General features: G+C 44.3%; 1 protein-coding gene across 1 annotated transcript in view; it reads left to right on the plus strand.

Annotated features, from left to right (window-relative positions):
* SLC35F3 (solute carrier family 35 member F3) overlaps positions 1-5,666 on the plus strand; it is a 119,203-nt gene extending 113,537 nt beyond the window's left edge. The window contains exons 5-7 of the mRNA XM_025213783.1: positions 793-985; positions 2,632-2,721; positions 5,350-5,666. Coding sequence (XP_025069568.1) covers positions 793-985; positions 2,632-2,721; positions 5,350-5,594 — 528 coding nt within the window. The 3' untranslated portion in view covers positions 5,595-5,666. The remainder of the gene's footprint in view (positions 1-792; positions 986-2,631; positions 2,722-5,349) is intronic.
* The last annotated feature ends 15,940 nt before the right edge of the window (positions 5,667-21,606 follow it).

Below are 21,606 nucleotides of genomic sequence, written 5' to 3' on the forward strand. Positions count from 1 at the left end.
CGAATCCAGCATATCCGGCACTTGGCACACCCCCCCCGCTGCCGCCAATCTGCCACCAGCTTCCTTGCATCCCAGGCCCCGCACCCTGCTCAGGCTCTCCACTCACAGCAGCAGGACTCTGCAGGGTTGCTCATCACTTCCTCTTCCTGCTTCCAGCTGCCTCTGGGATTTGTAGTCCACAGTCACAGCCAGCTCTAAGTAAGCCAGCAGGGCAGGGCAGCTCTGTACTTGGGAGAAGGTGAATTTAACCCACCTTCCTGGCACCAGACCCCAGCAGGGGTTTGCCAGTGAGCCAGCCAGTGAGGCCAGTGAGCTAGTCCTCACTGCTCCAGCTAGGGAACGGAGGGGTAAGGCCAGCCCTGCTCTCTGGAGCAGACAGCACAGCCCAGCCCAGGGCTGCAAAATGCCAGGATGCTGGGGGACTGTGATTTAACTTGAACCAGAAGGGGTCTTGGATAGAAGTTCCATAAACTGGTTTGACACAAATCAGTTAAATCTGATACTACACTGAATCAGGTTTATCTTAAACCAGTTTCAGCCATTTTGAAACTGGTTTATGTGTACTGAACTCCTGTTACAGGTTTAAACCAGTTTCTTATGACTTAAACCGGTCTATGTGTCACTTCTGTCCCTAGCCAAAAAGTGTTAAGCCTCCGCCACATACATAGTTTATACTGTATTAGCAACAGGCACTCTCCTTCCATTAGTACATAGCTGGAACTAAACAGGGTCATCTCACCAGGTGTGTTTTGAAGTGAGATAAAGCAAAATCCATTTATTTTTCTTTTGCAGGTTCTGTTCAAACTTCTCCTGGGAAGCGCTAAATTTGGAGAAGCGGCCTTATTCTTGTCTGTATTGGGTATCTTCAATGTCCTTTTCGTCACTTGTATTCCTGTCATTCTTTACTTTACCAAAGTGGAATACTGGAGCGGTTTTGATGTCATTCCTTGGGGAAACCTTTGTGGATTTTCAATTCTCTTATTGAGTAAGTAAATGTCATCAGTTCATACCCCTCAGTGATATTGGAGAGTGCTAGGCTGCCACTGGAAGTCCAATTTTTCTGAAATGCTGTTACTTCTGTGCAATACAAAAGCTTAGCTTAAGAAGTCATCCAGGGGCCTCTTTCATGTGCACAAACATAGAGCCTACCCCTGTGATTAGTGCTGTCACACAGATTCCCAGTAGTGGCCGTAGAGATCACATTAATAAGCAGCACAATCAGGAGAAAGTATTACTGGAGTGAAGCCACAAAGTTCAGTGTAATTCACATTCACAAACTCCACTGCATGAGTTCAAGTGAAAAAAGCCCGTGCTCTAATGGAATATGCTTATGTTGGAAGGGGATAGCACAGCGGGATTGCGAGGCCTGCCTAACTTAGCAGACTTAGGCTGTTCAGGTAGGGCATCACCCGAGCAGCAGTTAAGTCAGACTGACTCTTCCCATTGACATCAATGGTGTCTGTTCCCTAACTGAACAGGAAATGCCAGAAAAACACCAATGTATTGCAATACTGCTGGTGGTTCAGTAGGTGGCACTCTTCACTTTAGTTAATACTGTACTTTCATACTGAAAGAACAGGATATAAAAAGCTGACCTTGACTATCTGCAATCATTAAATGTACTCTTTGCAAGATTATCAGAGTTAATTTTGGTGCCATGGCCAACTGCTAATGTGGTTAACTGCACCTTGCCTCCTAGAATGTCACTTTCAGTTTCAGCTGGAGAAATATTTCCCTTTTATCATCCTAGATAATAGTGTAGAACTACATGCTTTTTAATAAGCTGTCATGTTCCACTCCAGAAGTGGCTGCATTTTAGTTACAAGTGGTAAATAGGAGTGGTGTCTGAGGAATGAGAGCAGAGTTTGGCCCACAGTTTGCAAAGCGTTTGGCACGCTGTGGGGTGAAAGAGACGATGTAAATAGTTATTATCAGCAGAACAGAATTAGAACACAGACAGTTAGCCAGATTCAACCCCGGCATAGATGTACTGACATCACAGAAGTTAGATCATGGATGAATTTGTCCCGCAAGACCCATTTATTTGTCATAAGTTGTATTTATTCTGTGTAGTATTAAAATGAAATGTTGTTTATCAAATGCCTGCCAGTTTGAACACCATCACAGTTGAGATTTACAGTATGGGGAACCATCATCCACAAGCAGTTGTTACGCAAAAATGTCTGGAAACAAGTTTGTTTTGCCCAGGATATCTTCTATGAGAAATTACATTTTGAAATAGAAGCACAGAATAGACTTGGGGGGGGGGATTGCTAAGGGGATCTAGCTGTGCCCCTTCATATCATCCTGATCTTTCTGACCCTTATCCTATGATAGTATTCTTGTGAAAATAGTCCCACTGAAATCACTAAGAAGCCCACTGACATAAGTGGGCCCCCACAGTGGGCACAGGGATCTGCCCAGACAGACCATATTACAGGAATGGGACCTTTGTGTGTAGGTAATGTGCAGCAATCCTAATGGGAGTTAGCTGCAGTGTCTGCAGAAACTGCATGAGGGAGAAAACATACCACTAAATATTTCAAAGGAAACATCTTCTACTGCAAAGTGAGTTTGTTTCACAAGAGTTGTGGATCTCAAAATTAAAGGTGGTTTTCTTTCTAATTCCAGCATTCAATATTATATTAAATTTTGGAATTGCTATTACATATCCCACATTGATATCTCTTGGAATCGTACTGAGTGTACCTGTAAATGCAGGTAGGCATTGAACTTCTTTTTTTATTTGAATATGTATCCTTTGTATATTTTTCTGTAGCAAGTATTATATAGTAAATATGAATTTCCAGCAGTGGTCTCTACAGAAGCTCGATTACTGAAAAATCAACTTGATTTGAAGTCACTCATCCTTGACATTAGATGAAAACTGTTAACTCAAATATGCTGCTTAATGATTTTGAATGTTTTCTTCACCAGATCAAAGGAGTGCATCTAATGTCAAACCTGCTTGGATTAATTAAATTACTTACAATAAAACTAAGAAATCATCCTGGGAGATATTTAATATAAATAGCCCAGCCCTTACTTGCCTCAACAAGTAAAATATCATTTATGCTTAATGTTGTTCTCAACCTTTGTAGGGAGAATTCACCAGGTAGATCTTGTTCATGGAGACTGACCATTTTTATTCCAGATAGGAATTGTCGTGGAAACACACGCAGCATACTTTTGGGTCAGGTCAGCAGAAGCTTTTATTCAAAAGAAACTACAGCTGTAGGGGGGATTCCAAAGTGACATGGATTTCCCAAGCACTTGGAAGGGGTCCCCACCCAAGAGCAAAATCAGGAGGCATATTATATACTTTTTAACAGATGCTTACGACTCACGTGATCATATAGTGAAATTAGCATGAAAAGCAGCTATAATATTACTTCATTATTTCTTTGCTGTAATCAGGGTGGGAACTAATGGGGGAGGCGAGGTTAGTTCACAAACCTCCTTCTTGCACCTAGAAATCAGATTTGTACATACTTTTTTGCTATCTTCAAGGCCGCGGTGAGAGAAGCAGTTGCAGAGGAGTTACAAAGAACAAACACTTTCTCTTATCTGTTCTACTATACAGAGCCAGCAATTCTCCACAAAGCGGTTATGTCATCTTATAACTAAAATAATCAAAGTTTAAGGCATATATTTTTTCTGATTCCACAGAATAAACAGTTGTCAGGGATGGTATGGACATGATTGATCCTACCTTGAGGGCAGTTGTATTAGAGGACTTCCTCGGGTCCCTCCAACCCTACTATTCTATGATATTATGAGGGACAAATAGGAAAAGCAGCACGAGCTGGGACCCAGCTGGGGAGTTTACTGGAAGACCTAGTTGGAAAATGGTTCTTCTGTGGAAAATTTCACAAGAAATTATTTTTTTTCTGGATTTTCAGTAAAATACCAAAATAAAAAACATGTTTCCAAAACTAAAAAATGGTTGTGCTTTCCTCGCAGCATGGAATATTTTGAATAAAACAAAATCCCCATGGAAATGTTTTTTGTTTTGAAAAAAAGCCATTTTTCAATTGAAAAACTGACCAGCTCTGCTGATGAGCCTTTGAACCTTCCTAGCAGTAGCCAAAGCAGTAACAGCATCTAATGGGAGAACTGTCCGCTGTGGGTGTCTTCTCTCTACAGCTGCCACCTTCCTGGCTTCCCCTTCCTCCAGAAGTTAGAGAAGAAAATAGGCTGAGGTGGACTCCTCTGGTTCTTCCTCCCATCCCTTCTGCTTTCCAGAATCAAAGGGAAATGCAATGTGCCTCTTGCCATTGCCCTCACCTCTCCTGTCTCTTCAGTGTTGAGCAGTGGGGACCCGCCTTTTTGACAGGCATACCACAAATGAGACCTGTACCCTCCCTGAGTGCTGCTCCCATTTTCTTCCTTTACCTGATCTGCTGCTTTGCTTTCTGCTCCACACTCCACTCTCCCTGCATGATTTGCTGCTCCGTTTTCTGTTCCCTGCCCTATCTGCCCCTGTGCTGCCTCACACAAGGGCAGCCCATGACACTTGTGGCATCTGTACCCCAGGTTGACCAGGCCTGGTGTAGAGGGTGGGTAGGAACAAGGACTGTCCTCCAGCTCCACACCTGTATGCACCCATTCTCTCCCCCATGCTCACATATTTGTGACATGGGCTCTGGGCTTATTGGATGAACACAGCCTTCTCTCAGATATACTTGTCCTTGTCCTTTTCCCACAAAAACTGATGCAAAATCACAACGTAACCTCAATACCCACAAGAGCAGGAACAGCCAGAAATTAAAACCCATCCCCTCCTGTTCAGATATCACAGAATTGCTTGTCTGCCTTGGGCTTTTTTTTTTTTTTGGTGGTCCGTCCACACTTCTGGAACATGCTTAGTCTATGACATGTCCACTCTGAGGACCACTGTCCAAAACATGTAACCTAACTAGCATGAGAGCAGCCCTGTGCTCATGCTAATATGTATATCTGAGCCAGGGAATTTAAGAGCGTCACTGGACATGTGCCAAACAGCAGCCATGTCACATTCACATTGCATGGATGGTATCCCTTTCCAGGGCCTTTAAGCGAATTTTGACTTTTCCAGGCTTAAGGTACTCTCAGTTCCTGAATGCCCAAGTTATACTAACAAGGAGAGCACTGTACCCCACCAGTCTGCCTCCAGAGGGGTTGTTCTCAAACATTTCATGTGGAATAACCCAATCTTGCGGAGTGAGCAAGGCTCCTCTGCTTTAGCATCCAGCCTTTGCTAAGATCAATGTACTATGTGGTGCAGTGAGCGAGTGTGTGTGTGGATGTGTGAGATACTGTCCTAACACTTTGTCCTGTTTAATAATATCAGTTCAATGTTCCATACAGTTGTTGATCACTACACGAGTGAAATTGTCTTCAACAGTGTCCGTGTAATTGCCATCATCATCATCGGCCTGGGCTTCCTCCTGCTGCTTTTACCAGAGGAATGGGATGTCTGGCTAATGAAAATCCTCACTCACCTCAAAGTGCGGAAGAAGGAAGAAATCCCCGAGGGGAATGGAGACATCATTTCAGGACTGCCGAACAAAAGCAGGAGAACCCGCCCCTCCATGTCATCCTTCACCCATTAATGTTATTTTTACTGAATCTCTGTAATTAACATTGTATGCTATGTTTCAAAGATATTTTCTTGCAAAGAAGCACATATGTCCAATATGGTGTACATACCTGTACAGTTTTGATATGATACAGAGACATCAAGTTTTGGCATGTCCAAGTTGCTTGCACTTTTTTCACATCAGACCTTTCACTTAAATGTACCACTAAAAAAAAAAAAAAAGAAAGAAAGCAAAACAAAAACCTCTCAGCTCTTTTTAAATGAATGTAAAGTATAGGCAGATTATCTTTGCATATGTTATTTTAAAGATCAATTTTCATGAGAAGCAGGGAAGATGTTTTGAACATTAGATACTGAATGATGCATTGCACACTGTGATTTATGACAAATGCTATGCTACATCCCACATTTATTTTTATTACCAGAGCTGTACTCTAAAAGTTTTCAAAGAACCAGAAGAAAATCTTCTGGGGGGTGGGGGGTGGGAAAAGGAGTGCAGAGGGAGGGATATATGGTGGATATCAGGGAGTGTATGACAGGGGATACACTGTTCATATGCTCTCCCTGTAAAGCATCCACTCCTGCCGCTGTCAGAGACAGGATACTGGGATAGATGGACCCTTGGTCTGACCCAGTATGGCACTTATGTTCTTAAGTCATTCTGTGGAGCTGTGCTGGAACAAAAACAAGGTAGGAGTGCTAAAAGGCTTGCACTAAAGGATTAGAGGAGAAACAGCCTAGAGCCCAAATTTCCTTATACTGCACATGACTACAATCCACACTGAAGATCATGCAAGAGAAACATAGTGCCTTTTACAGAACTCTAGTCTTTATTTGTGTAGTACCAGGTCATGCCACAAGTTACCTGTATAGTCTTACAATGATGGCGCCCAGTCCTGGAGCCCTAGCACTCCCAAAACTCCCACTGAAGTCAACGAGAGTCCCTATGAGCCATCAATTTCAGTGGGAAGTTAGAGAGCTCAGGGACTGCAAATCTGTGCCCTGCGGAACAGATTCTCTTCTCATTGGCACAGGTTTTACCCCCGTGTGGAGTTATTCTTAATTTACACCAGTTTGAGAAAGAAAAAAGCCAAACTGGGTCTGGAGAGACCCTATTTAAAATGAAAAATGAAGCTAGAGCAACATGGTTTGTGATGTACAGTATGAGAATAATGCAGGCTGAAAAGGCAAGTTGCCAGTTGCTTTTACTCCACAACTGTGAGTATAAAAAGAAATGTCAGATTGTTACATCAAATGTAACGCTTTTTATGACACTTGTAAGCACCAGGATGTTTACTTACGCGATTTTGGTTCGCCATTAAATTTCTATCTGTGATAGATCATGCGCTATGTACAAAATGAGAAAAACCGTTAAGAGTTTACTATTTTTGAAGTTTACATTGTTGCATACAAAATTAAAATGTTATTTTGAACTGTTGGCATAACCCGGTGGTGCCTGCTGTGGCTGAGGCATTCTCTGTCAGATAAGGCTGGCACTTGCATCAGAACTTTCCAGCAAAGCAGCGCCGGAGTCCATTATCTGTTTGGCAAAGCTAATTAATAAAACATTTGAAAATCAACTTGTCGGTGACTTCTACTGCCCTGACCCCACTCGGATCTGAATTCCATACATCTGTTTGAAATAGTCTTACAATGGTGAAATAGTTTGCCAAAACAGTGAGGAGACAGAGATGAAAGACAAAAACATGTAAGATCAAGGGATCCTACAAAGAAACCCACCAACACAAGGCTGCTTTAACCCCCCCATTTGGAGCCCCAGTGACTTTAGATGCAAACATATGATCCCTATCCATAAATGCAGTCTCCTGCTGCTACTTGGAGTCCCACTGGAAGCAGTGAGATGCCAGGTGAGAGTAGGGGACCATTGCTTGCTGATCCTTCTACTAGATCACATCTTAGTTTCATAGTTTTAGGGTCGGAAGGGACCTAATAGATCTTCTAGCCCGACCCCCCGCCAGGGCGGGAGAACAACAAAAAACCCTAAAAACAAAAACGGGACTCAAATGAGTCCAGCCAGGTAGGCATCCAGCCTCTTCTTAAAGACCCCCAGGGTAGGAGCCAGCACCACTTCCCTTGGAAGTTGGTTCCAGCTCCTAGCCGCCCTAACTGTGAAGTAGTTTTTTCGGATGTCTCTCATAATGCACAGTCATGGACCTAATTGTGACGAAGTGCCTCCTGCCCAACTCCTGACCCTCTGCAACAGACCATGGGGGTCTGCAAGGATTATCATATGGATTCTGCCTTCTGAATTACTACACTATTATCCATGCAGGTCCCTGTGACCTGTAAAAGGCACTCAAATCCAAAGGGATATTCTGGGAAGGAGGCATTCTGCTGTGGGTGCAGCATTAGACAAACTATTTCTTAACCTGTTTTCCGCTTTCCAACAGGCATGCTTTCCAACAGGCATGCCCTGTGGCCATAACTATTCCTCTGGGACACTTGCAAACCTACTTCTTAAGATTCTAAGTGGGACACGTTTTCATCTTTTGACTCGACACAGGTCATTATCATGTTGCATTGTCTTCAGACTCCACCACAGCCTGACAGTCCTATCTGGGGCAGTGTCACAGGGGAGGTCCCTATTACGTGACGCTACTAAATGGCATCCTCTTCAATCTCTAAGTGTCCCAAGAAGAAGTCTGATAGAGTTGGGGAGCAGGGGTGTGCGAAGCGGGCCCTATTCAATTTGGATTCCGTCCGAATCAGGGACAGGGATTCGATTCGTTGATTCAGATCACTGTCCCTGATTCAATTCGGCTGAATCTGAATTCAATCCAGCTGAAGATTTGATGCTGATTTGGAGAATCAGTGATTCAGACATAGACATAACTTTAAAAGTTCTTTCTACATACCTCGAGGTAGCAGCACAGCTTGTGAACATTGTGATGCTGGGGCGGATGGAGTGTCATACAGTAGTGCAGGGGGGCCCTCCATGTACTCAGTGGCTAACCCGGAAGTGGACCGAAGTACTTCCAGGTCTGCCTGGGACTGCACAGGGGGGCCACTGTGTCCCCCCAGCCCAGCAATCGGCTGCGGGAGAACTCCAGGTGCTCCCCCATACCCAGGGGGCACCAGTCGCTGAGCCAGCGGGGAGGCCCAGTGCATTTCCCAGCGGACCCGGATATGGACCGGAACTGCTTCTGGTCCACTTCCGGGTCTGCTGCTGAGCGCACTGGGGAGCTCCCCACACTCCTGTGGGATGCTCCATGTGCCCCACCATCGCAGCGTTCACAAGCTGTCCGGTACTTAGAGGAACGTAGAAAAAACATTTAAAGCTGTGTCTATGTCCAAATTGCCAAATCTTTCCAAATCGATTCGGAGAGATTAAAGGGTCCTCTGATTCAGTTTGGATTTGGAGATTCAGCCACTGAATCAGGCCAAATGTCTGCCGAATTTAATCAGGGACCAAAGCTTTGCGCAGCCCTATCAAAGAGCTCAGAGGATCTGAATAATGCTGAACTATCAACGTATTAATTGTTTCTGCTGATAAGAAATACCCATTCCTTAAATGTCAGCAGGTTTTTAAAAACGCAAAAGAGGATGTGCTGTACTGTACCTCAGTGTGTCAACATCAGTTACACTTTGTGCTTTGTGAAATTTGAATAATGATGTTAATGATGATTAGCACTCTAGGCCAGAAGTTGGCAACCTTTCACATAGGATGCACTGCCATTTGGTGACTCATCCTCCACCTCAGACTGCCAGTCCCCTCCGCAGCACCTCACCCCTCTCCTGAAGCCTCTGTTCACCCTCGCCACTGACTGGCTGATTCCTGTGGCGAGCAAGAAATTCAGCAGTAGAGGGGCCTGACACACAGCAGGGAGAACTTGGGGACTGTGGCTCTTGTGTCACCAATCCCCACTTCTTCCACCCCTCCAGCCCCTCACCACTGCAGGCTGGATCCAATTGCTTTGCAACCTGGATTCAGCCTGCAGGCATTGGTTGCTGACCCCTGATCTAGACTGGGGAAAAAGAGTTGGGAGGGAACCTTCCCAAGAACTGGCTGAAAAAAATAGAGAGAGTCCTGTGGCTATATACAGTACATTAAATTCACCCTGTCTGGAGACTGGGCAAACTAGGCTTACTAACTTTGAGTAATTCTAAGTTAGAAATAGGTGCATTGGTTGCAGAAAACAAAAAAAACCCAGCTTCATTTGCAGGCAATACACATCCCTGGGATAAACACCTGCTTTGAAGACAGGTACCTGTTCTGCAAAGAGTTCCAGATACTGAGACACTACAGCAGACTTGGAAAACTATCAGCAAAGGAGGATATTTGGTTCCATTTCCCTCCCTGCCAGGACAGCACTCATCCACTCAGACTACAGTGCTAAGCTTCATCTCCCTTGCTCTCCTCCTGGTCCCATAGCTTGTTCCCTCTTGGCTACCTAGCAGGTTAGCTGCATGAGAAGTCTCAGAACCATATATGCCCTGTATTTGGGATTTAAGGCACAGAGCTGCGATGGAAGGGGTGTTGAATTCAAACCTCCTGATGCCAAGGCAGGGTCCAAGACCCCCACATCTCCCGTTTCCTAAGTACATGCTCTAACCACTGGGAAATTTATGGTGCAGGAGGATCCTCATTCTGCTTGCAGACCTCTAGCTGCCAGGAAAAAAAGACCCTACTAAGACATGCTTGTCCAAGGGAGGTAGGATTGTGAGCAGCTGGCTGTCATAGCACAAGTTAAAATTCCTCACTGGGGGAGTAAATGGGGATCCTACACACCTCCTGTGTAACTGAGGGGCCATCTTCAGAGGTGTCTGAATGCTGCCCATGGAAATGAATGGAGAGAGCTGTGGATGCCTGCAGGACAAACCAGGATTCACCACTGCTGGGGGCAGGGTCTGTGTGTTGTGTAGATTCTAGGGCTGTGCGAAGCTTCGGATGCTGATTCGATTCAGAGGAGATTCGGCCTGATTCAGCAGTTGAATCTCCAAATCCAAATCGAATCAGGAGACCAATAAAAAGGTCTGAATCAATCCAAAGATCTCTAAATAGATTTGGAAAAGATTTCGAAAGCTTCGGAGATTTGGGCAGTTCCCACTCGCCACTGCAGGGAGCTGGACCTGGACTCGATGCCAGTAAGTGGGAGGGGGAGGGGGATTGGAGAAGTGGGGAGGGGACCTTTTTTTTTTTAAAGAGCTATGACACTGGGGCTGGGAGAGTGGGTGGGGGATGGGGGCTCATGGCAGAGCCTCCCGCACAGCGTAGGACAATGGGGGGCAGCAGGGATCGCTGCCCCCACCCCCCTCCCAGCCTGGCAGCAGATGGTGAATACAGGGCTCTTTTTTTTTTTTTTTTTTTTTTTTTTAAGGGCTGGGTCACTGCCAGGTGGGGCAGCTATCAACGGGGCTGGGAGAGTGGGCAGGGGATAGGACCTGTTTGATTTGGAGATTCAGCCAATTCAGTGGTGGACAAATCTCTGAATCAGATTCAGCCAAATCAATTCAGGACAGTGATTCGAATCACCAAATCGAATCACTGTCCCCTGAATCACGGGCACCTGGTGCCTCCCGAGTCTGGGGGGGCACCAGATCACCTACGGTGTACGGGGTGGTCCCCCAGCACCTGATTGCCAAGCCAGCAGCCAAACCGGTGAAACAAAATGCACTTCCAGTAGCACTTCTGGTTTCGCAGCTGGTGCTTCCAGAGAGTGCACAGCCAATCTCAGGGGGTGCATGTGCACCTGCATGCACTCCCTATGTGTCACCAATGCCCCAAATCGGCAAATCCGAATCCAAGGCAAATACTAGCTGCTTCACACAGGCCTAGTAGATGCATTCACTGAAAGCAGAGGAGAACTAGAGGTGCAAATCAAGTTCCCTTTATTCATCTAAATGGCAGCTTTTTAGCCACACATATGGTGTTTTAGTCACAAGCAAAAGTTGCAATTCTACTAGCCCTGTAGTATGGACACACAAATATGCATGTGCTGAGCATGCGCAATAAGGGATGCACTGGCCAGGTATATGCATGGCTAGGCACATGTGCACTTGAGTGTAAGACTAGGGAAAAAACAAGAAGGACTCTCCTGTTTTAGTCCCAATAGCTGAGTGCCTAGGGCAGTGATTCTCAATGAGGGTACTCTGAAATACTTTCAAGTGTGCCATGGTCTCCTAGGTGTGCAAACATGATTCACAAGATAAACCCAGAGATTTCAAATAGGAATTCATAGTGTTATAAACATTCTGCCTTGGTATGGTCTTCCCAGTTCCTTGCAACAAAAGAATTTCACTTCTACCTAGGAGAACTTTTACAATTTTTTCTCCTATGCCTGAAGAAGGGTGCTTGTGCCCAAAAGCTTGCAATTAAAGAATATTTTTGGCAAAAATCTAGTTGATCTAATAAAAGATGTCACCTCTACTATGAGTTCTGATTCCTTTTGCCTCTAGACCAATATGACTACAACCTGGATACCTGACCCATGTTAAAAAAAAGCATAGGACTCCTTCACCTCCTGGTTATAAAGGACTTCAAATGACTTGTACTTGCTACCATTGGGGTTAGACTTGCTTTCACCAGTGCAAATACCAGTGCAGTCTAACATTGTTTTTGCTGATCAGGCGGATCAGGCAGGTTTCAGTCCCAATTGTTTCAACAGACATCAACATTACCCCACAAAGTAAAGCGCCTGCCACTCCTGGGGCTTCAAGGGCCCTATCCTGTGAGACAACAGCTCCAGATGCTGTCCCCAAAACCAGGGTGCAGCAGCTTGAAAGTGCGCCTGAGGCATCTCCTAGACATATGTGCTCTGGGCCAGAACATGACAACGTGACATGTAACCCAGAATCCCCTGCAAAGGGATTCCTGGGCCACAGGTCTGCAAGCGCAGGGGGAAAAGAACGCCTATGGGGGTTTTATGGTGTCACAAAGGCAAATCTGCTGCAGCCTAGAGTCGTCTCAGAACACGCTTCTTCTGGAAGTTGTGCCAAGAATTGTGGGGCAGTTACTTGAACAGCACTGCAACTAGAAATAATGCCAGTATGAACCCCAGGGAAAGACAACAGCATTCAAAACCCACAATTAGTATTGAAGCAAAAGCCATTCTTGGCCGAACAATAGTTTTGATTCTCCATGGCCAAGGAGCCTGACTAGTGACGGTTTAAGACAAAGTCACCTTGCTCAGAATACCTGTACAAAACAAGGGTTAATGTTCAGGTTCACCTATCAAAACCTTGTGATCTCAATGTAAACCTGGGACTAAGGGTTTTCCCAAGAAGCAGAGAAGAAAGAGGAGACTTAAGGACTTCACACTGTGCTCTCTACTAAAGAGAGACATGAGACAGCTGACTCAGGGGACAAGATGTAGGTGTCACGTGTTACCATCCCAGGTAAAAGGAACAGGTTTTTGCATGCATTGTCAATAAACAAGTTACACTAGGAAAACCATGGCACTAATTCCTGAGCCAAGCAGAAAACAGACTTCCAAGACCCCCCAAATTCTGTTACAGCTCAGCCAAGGGGCAAAACAAGACAAAGGTTAACCAGCTGACGTTATTTTCCAGGCCCTGGGTAGGCCAACCTTACAGACTTCAACTTCCTTGCTCAGCCACAAGCAATTGATTTTGAAGGGAGAATGAGTTCCTTCAGAACCACCAAGCTAAAGGGAAGGAGAGTAGATTTTATGCTTTGGAGGGTAAAGTCTCACAGCAATTTTGTAACAACCTGCCCATTACAACAACAACAACAACAATCTGGATGAGCCAGAAGTGTAATGCCAAAAACTCACATAAAGAAATGCATGTCTGCAGCCTACAAACGGTCGTCTGGGACAAACACACCCTAGACATGGGAGACAATGGCCTGTGCACATTCTTAGAGCAACATGAGCCTAATGCATCTCAGTCTTCCCCTAGCCTGAAACTGTAACAAGGGAAGCATGATAAACATGATCAGTTACTGTCTGGTGCTAAAGGCCTGAAGGGGTGTCCACCAGCAACAAACCAGCACCCCCCCCCAAAAAAAATAAGAGCTATATAATCCTTACTCCCAGATAGCTGAAGTATATAGTGATTGGTGCTAGGTATAGTTTAAATACAGCACAGAGGGTCTACAAGACTTCTAACAAGAACGTAAAATAGGATCTTCCTGGCATGTCTCTCATTTTTAATTTTCAGTTTACTGTCAGTTTCTTAGACTAAAAATGATATGGAAAAGATGTACAGGTTCATTCAGGGGGAAAAAACAGTGCTTAACTCCTCAAAAAGTGTTTTATGTCTTCTACCTGTAGTGATGATCAACTGATTCAACACAGACATAAATGACCAAGAAGAACAACAAACTTTAGTCATGGAGCAGTATGCAACTCTACAGACCCTTTCTGGTTCTCACTGGACACATCTACAAATGCTATTAATGTGAAGCAATAAACTCTGCCAGGTTATTGCTCCCAGGCACCATATGTATACGTGAGCTCAGGACCACAGGATGTTGAGTGGAGTCAAAGCAGCCCCAGCTGGCAGGGGACCTGGGGGGTCAGCCTGCCAGCCCAGGGCTACTCTGACCCAGCTCAACATGCTGCAGAGGCTGGTTGGGGCACAAGACTGCTCCAGTGTGGGGCTAGCTGGCAGACAGACTCTGCGCTGAAGTACCCTCGTGCCCCTGCTAGCCACATCAGTGTCTACACGTGAGTTGTAATGCACTAAAAACTCCACCGCAGGACAGTACTTGTATTTACAAGTACTAACCTGCAGCAGAATTTATTAGTTTACTGTAGCTTAATGGGGTCACATGTGTAGACACTGAGGTGTTTACTGCAGAGCTAATTAGTCAGCTCACTAGGTCTTTTTAGAAGTTGAATGAAGTCCTTGATATTTTTTACTAGAACATCAACTGAACCCTTGCATACAGCTATTGTGGTTTACAATTCAAAAGCCACACTCATTACCTTCTGGTCACAAAAAATCCCAATGTATTGCGACATTTTCCACCAGAGGGGATTACTTACATGCTTTCAAGAATGCTATCATTTTTTTAAACAGTAAACAAATTTGGCCCAAAGATGAACGTGGATTTTTATAACAGACAGGTAAGCATCCTACTATGCTTCTATCCACATCCAGAATCACATCAAGCAAAGAAGAGGCTTTGTTTAGATGTCAGAAAAGTTCTTATATGTGTAATTGGCCAAATCCACTAGAAAAAAAAATCAAAAAGTTTTTTTACTTCATAGGCAGAAACCAGCAAAGGATTGGCAGCTTCAGAAATTTCTTTTGCCAGAAGGATTGTTAGATATATTGCTAGGAGACCTTGCAGCTAAACTCATATGGTCTCTCTCCATAATATCCAGCAGACAGTCAGCCAGGCAAGGCAATGAAAGCTGCAGCCCATGTTCCATGAATCCTGACAAATCCCGATGTTCGTGCCTCATTGCAGTTCAGTTTTTGAAGCCTCATGCTGCATTTACAGCAGGCAAGCGTGGCAAAGCCAAAGCAAGGCTTATTCAGTCACACAGCATTGCTTGGCATGTGATTAAGACAGCTACCATGATGTGTAGGGGCAAAGGAGAAGACAGGATTGCAGCACTATGGCCCCTTGATTGATTAGCCCTTTTGAGCACTAAGGGAATTTAAGAATAAATGACTAATAGATGACCCTGGACAGGCCAATTGGACCCAGAAGCAGCCCTGCACCAGGCGGGCACAGTATATCCTGGGTTGCCCCTTTACTTCAAAAAGTGATCTTCACCTTAAAAAGGTTGGAGACCACTGCTCTAGACGAAGCAAGAAGTGTTGGCAAAGGTGTGGGCAAAGCCAATTGTTATAATTCTCCTCTCCCTCCTCAAACTGGAGTATGCTGTGACCTACCTCCAGAGGCAGCAGGATTTGGCTCCTTCTTTGCATTTAGAAATGATTAACTATAGTTATTGTTCCCAGTGAATCACTTTGGCATTAGACTATTAAGGGCAGGGCTGGCCCACAATTTTTCAGGGCCCCTTGCAAGAGATAGTTTTGGGGCCCCCTGATCCATTGAAAAATCAATATTGCAGTTAATTGTGGTATAAACTCACTGAAATAAAATAGTTGGGGCTGGGCTGCGCACACGTGGGCTGCGCTGCAGGGGGCACGGGGTGGGGGCAGCACGTGCTGGGTATGCCTGGGTTCTCCTTCCCCCCGGGGCCAGAGCCAGGGCCGGGGATGGGGGCAAAGCCCGGAACTCCTCCCCTGCTCGGCCGGGAAAGGGGTCCCTGCCTGCATCAAGCCCTTTAAACATGGTGCAGGAGGCGGGGGGTGACCGGGACACGGCCCCTTGGCTGCAGAGTCCACTGCGGCCACAGGATGGGCCGGCCCTGTTCATGGAGCACTGCATGCGAATACAGGACAACCCTGGTGCCCAAGAAGGTGCCTTTCACCAGCCTGGTGCTCTCCTAGCTTTTCATGCTAGGACAGGTGGCACAGCCTAAAAGAAAGTTGCTGGGGCCCCTCAGTCAATCAGAGGTGTGAGGGGCTCTACTACAATAAGCCCGTGAAAATGGTGGCCAGCCCTGTGATCTGCCCGCAAAACCGGCTGCCTGTCTCCTTGATTTGGGTGGGTCTCAACTTATACTTAAGTTCCCTACTAATTTTCACCTTGTGATGTCATTTATACTTGGGCAGAGTAGAAGTAAACCACTTCCTATCTAACACTGTTTTAAGCCCCTTTCACAAGTGTGACTGGCCAGGTAAGATGTGGCAGGCTTATGTTTCCAATAATTGCTATAATACTATTTGTTCAATTTTAGCTCCAAAGATGTTTTTCAAAATTGTTCATCATAAAATGAGACAAAGCTCTGTCTCGCACACATAAATCAGGGTTTTGAAAGAGATCTGCTGATTAGCCAGTAGTTCATTAATACTTTTATGTGAATGCCAATATTCTGGTACAAAGAATATGGCAACACAGTGAAACGGTACAGCAATGAGAACTAATTTGAACAAACATTGCTTTAGTGTTCTAAGTCTGAGTCTGGCTCACTCATTATCATCAACATTACCTCAGATCACTTGTCTAATAAACCTTGCACTCACTTTGTTGGTTACACACATTCAGAGAATAAGGGAGGGGAGTTATTAGGGAGTCCATCAGCATTATTTTGTAACGTCAGAACTACTTGCTTTCTCACAAGCTCAGAAGTATTGTCTTGTATTTCTTACAGTTTTATCAACAGAATTTAATCTACAAGCAGTAGTAGTGCTCTGAGAAGGAACACACTGAAAAAATCAGATTTAAGGCAAATTTGTTTTCAGAATGCTTATGATAATTTTAGGGTATTTTCTGCTGTTCAGTCTGATCTCATGGCTTAGTTATATCATCATTTTCAATAATGGTCATAATAAAATCTTTGTTTTTAAAGCATTCTTTTAAACTGCTTTTCAAACATTAAGGATTTAATAACAGCATATTGCTGCCGCTTAGAAAAATAAAATAGGTAAATAAAACTGCAAGAATATAGATTGTGCCAAACTGTATTAGGAAGCACAGAGAGGCTACTTCTGCCTTGCTCTAAACACAAGTCATCAAGTAGTAATGGATCAAAACTTATCCCTCCCTGCATCTCATTTTTGGTTGCAAGGGAAACTCAAAATGAAACAAACCAAACCCAATTCAGGTTCTCCACAGAGACAGAGTTCTTCTCCAAGGACTGCTCAGCAAATTTGATTGGTCTTCTCTAGAGAAACCTTCCCACTTCCTTTCTCTTAAGATGGCTTAGATGCAGCCAGCAGCAACAGCAAGTCAGGGAAACATAATGAGCATTATCCATCATCATCATGTATTAACCTAGCATGGTTTTCAGGCAAATACTGCTGATTTGTTATGGGCAATCTTAGGAGATGTTTACAGATAACTGGGATCTTGTTAGTGGTTTATTTACACTCTCCGATGAACACAGAATAATTATTTTTTTAATTATTAAAACCACATCATGAAGATACACTTTTGATCAAACTACAGAGGACAGTCCAGATCATTAACTCACAGGAGTATATTGACACAACTTGTTAAATGCTGGTCCTTTGTGTCATGTATAGCTTTAATAAAATATGATACACACTTCCAAATAATAGTATATCTTGGTTGCTTTTTTATTTATTTTGGTTTTCTTCTCTTCTTTGCACCAGTTCTTGAAGATGACAGAGTAATACAGACCAACCTTTCAGCAGCACAAACATGTACATAGCTGAGAGAGATTAATTTCCGAGGAGCATTCCACATTCATTTTATAGTTGATCTATCATTACAACTGCTGCAGACAAGAATAAATATTCACAAAATGAAACCCAAGAGGCTAGTGCACATTACCAGCTATTTGAAAGTCCTTACTAATTTTGTCCCAAGTCCTTTCTCAAACAAACTCTCATTGACTTTCAAGCACCAGCTGGATAAACAGCACCAAGGTCTGGAGTCCAATCTAAGTGGTATGTTAGTAATCTTGGAATAACCCCATTAAGCACAAGGAAGTTACTCCAACTTGCAAAATTGAGCAAGGTTAGCCTCTAGATTTGAGCAACTATTATTGCTTCTGTTACGGTGGTGGGAACATCTAGAAGCACCAATAAGAACAAAATAAAAACCAGTTGAAGCCTGAAGGATATAGCTCTTAACTTGTGCCATCAGTTAGTGAATCTTTTGGATTCCTTGGAATCCTTGGATCCTTTGGAATGAAATGTGCTACTTATACATATATTCATAAACATTCATCCTCCAGCACTGACTCCATGATAATTAAATCCTCTCTTCAGCTTCAAGCCCTCTCCAGATCTGCACTGAGCATTCCAACATGTCTATTCCAGATACTAATGCTTTAGGACATGCTGCCTCGCTTTGCCCTGTTATGAGACTTGGGTGCTGATCCTGAGGTAGCTGTAATTTCCAAAACAAAATCAGTGGGGTGAGTGAGTGGAGAATTATGACTGGGTAGCAATTTGCAGCCAGTTTAGGCAAGATACCAAAGGCAGTAGAGAATCATGGTTGGTTTGCTTTAATAAACCCTGAAGGAAGAGAAGGGAGTGGCCACTAGGCAATTAGGCTAGGATAGAAAATGATCTTGATTCATCAGACAAATTGGGCAATATTATGGTAAATGAAAAAATATTAATTTTTTCCAATACCTGGAGAGGAGGCAGGTGTAAAACAGAATTCTACATTCTGCAAGGATGGCAGTGAAGGACTCTGTCCATATTACTGAATGTTAATTTAATCTTTTTATTTGGTGAAAATTTGTAGAGTGATAATATCAACTCAGGTCTACTTCCAATAAAAGATAGTGGTACCCATAAACTAGGCACCACAGCACTTCACTTTTAGGTGTTTGGCCCCAAGAAGGGAATATAAACCCCAGAGGCAGATGTTTAGTCTCTGTAAACAGCATACTGGGGAGCGTTAGTTGCTAGGGCTGTGCGAAATGGCACCGTTCCATTTCGCCTTCAGTTTCGAGGGTTCGAAGGAACAGTGCTCCGTTTCAAATTTCATTTTGATTTGAAACAGCTGTTCCGTTTTGTTCCGTTGAAAGTGAAAGGCTGCTTCGATGCTGTTTCAATGTTTCGCTGGGTGTGGGGCGTCAGCCCAACTGGGCTGACTCTCTGCCCCCGCACCCAATCACAGCACGGTAGGGAAGTGAGCCCAGCTGGGCTGATTCTCTGCCCCCACCACGGGATTGCAGTACCCCCTGCCAGATCACAGCGCTGGGGAGGGGAACTGAGTCCAGGCTCAGTTTCCTTCCCCTGCGCTGTTATTGGCTTCCAGCAGCGGGAGACGGGGAGAGCCAGGGCCGCGCTCCCGGTTGGTGCTGGGAGCGCAGCCCTGGTTCTCCCATCTCTCGCTGCTGGTTTCGAAACTCAAAATGTTTTGAAACGTTTTGACTAGCCTCATTTTGTTTCAAGGCTGTTTCGAAGCCCTTCATTTCAATTCGATCTGTTTCAAGCTCAAAATTAGTCGAAACAGTGTCAAATTGAAACAACTGGCAAAATTTTGCACAGCCCTATTAGTTGCCTCTGACTCGTGATCCAAAGAACCCATGTACTGGGGGAGGAACACTGAGCACAGGGATGCATCTGAAGCTGTACTTCCTCTCCATAACTTAGACACATGACTCAGCACTGTAGTCAGGCATATCCCTCCACTCCAGAACACATTGTTCCACCCCAGGATCCAGAGCCTAGAAACCTCTCCTGAAGGCAGGCACCTACAACTAGCCTTTGAAAGAACTGAGTAGGGCTCATTGTTTTCCTTCTAAAACACAAGCAGTGGTAGTGGTTGCAGAGGGTGTTCACCTTTATATAATCACTCACGAACAGAGCAAGAGACCCAGGTCCAATGGCCTCCTCAGCCTGAGGGAATTTAACTCAAATCTTCCCCACTCCTAGTAGAGTGCCTTTCTTATTAGGCAGCAAGGGAGGCTGGGACAAGTACCCTTCCTGTTGAAGATGGGCTGCTGTGCAGAAAGGAGTGCAGGGCTCATGGGGGCTGCAATTAGGGAAAATTCAGATCAAAAAGAGGAGGAGAGGGTTAGATGCTGCCAGGGTTAAGCAGCAGCTGGACACAATTCTTTGGATCACAACTTCGGACTTTGGTAGCTGAAGGCCACCTACGCTCTGCTTTATGCATCCAAGCCACTTCTGGATCTTAAGTGCCACTACTGGAGAAGTGTCATTCATGTCTATCTCAGCCTCTTTTTGCAAGCCTGGTAGTGAGGCATGCTAAATGCCAGTAAGCTCTCCCCCAAAAAATCATTTAGGAGCTGCAAATGCTCAGTGCCTTTCACGATGAGGTCCTTATTAAAAACCTCTCTGGTTGTCAAAATTCCAGGCAGTTCAAAATTGTAGCTCAGTAGGTTACCATGGAAATTAGATCCTCAGCTTTATAGGCAGCCACAAGCAAGCTGCACATGCATGTAGAGTGTGCAGGTGTAGAAAATAAAAGCTATGATTCTTCTGAGTATAATCATGGAACTCTGCTGATTCCTAAGCCAGAAATAAAACCATTATTAAATGGGATTTACTACTTCATATTTGCTACCAGCATTTCTACAGCGATCCCATTTTCAAACAGAGCTCATTGGCCACCAACATGACCCAACCTTAAGCTGTCTATATCATCGTAGTCTGGTGCTAATTGTTAGTCTTTATTATAATAAAACAAAATAGCCCCTGTTTGTTCTTGTTTCACCCTAGTTGCTGATTCAAACCAGGCCCAGGAGGCTATAGTGACAGAGATATTTCGAGTAATTTTTTTTCAGGTTGCTGAATGGACCATGTGAAACGAGCAGGTGGCCTTGATGAAGTTAAATTCACGTGGACCACATGCTCACAAGCACAACCACAGTTGCTACACATTGGCATCCTAGTTGACAATTTAGAGGAAGAGGGCAAGGACTGAGTTTGTCATGGCCATTTCTGGTTCAGGGTTAAGTTGCAGTGGTATGGACTTAAAGTTTCCTGTTCCTGAGAATACCAAACCCATCATATACATAGGCAGAAATCACCCAGACTGTCAAGCAAATCTCTTGCAAGTGTTACATTCACTCAAACCTCCCATACACAGAGACCTCCTTCCCTTCCTTATTAATAATACATTTTACAGAATTAATAAAAGCAACACAGAAGAGGAAGAAGGTAAATTTTTAGGCCTGCTTTTAATCTGAGCTCTGATGGCTAGAGGGTCATTTGTGCTGCCAAATGCACAAAACCAACTCCAACATAAAGTGGAAATATTTAAATATAAATGACATCCTGTGTACAAGTGACATGATATCCGGTGCAAGACCCAAATTATTTGCAAGATAACCCAATGCCCTTTTGATATTCTTCAGATTCTAAATATCTATTTTAAAGTACACAGAGACCTTGTAATGAAAACATAGCATCTATTTATTTATGCAATGTATATACCACCCTTCCAACAAGGCTCAGAGCAGCTAAAGTAAGGTAAACAATTTAAAGAGCATAGTTTCATAGTAGTTTCATAGTTTCATAGTAGGTAGGGTCAGGAGGGACCTGAACAGATCATCTAGCCTGACCCCCTG

The sequence above is a fragment of the Alligator sinensis genome, unplaced genomic scaffold (assembly GCF_000455745.1).
Source record: "Alligator sinensis unplaced genomic scaffold, ASM45574v1 scaffold93_2, whole genome shotgun sequence".
Classification (NCBI taxonomy): domain Eukaryota; kingdom Metazoa; phylum Chordata; order Crocodylia; family Alligatoridae; genus Alligator; species Alligator sinensis.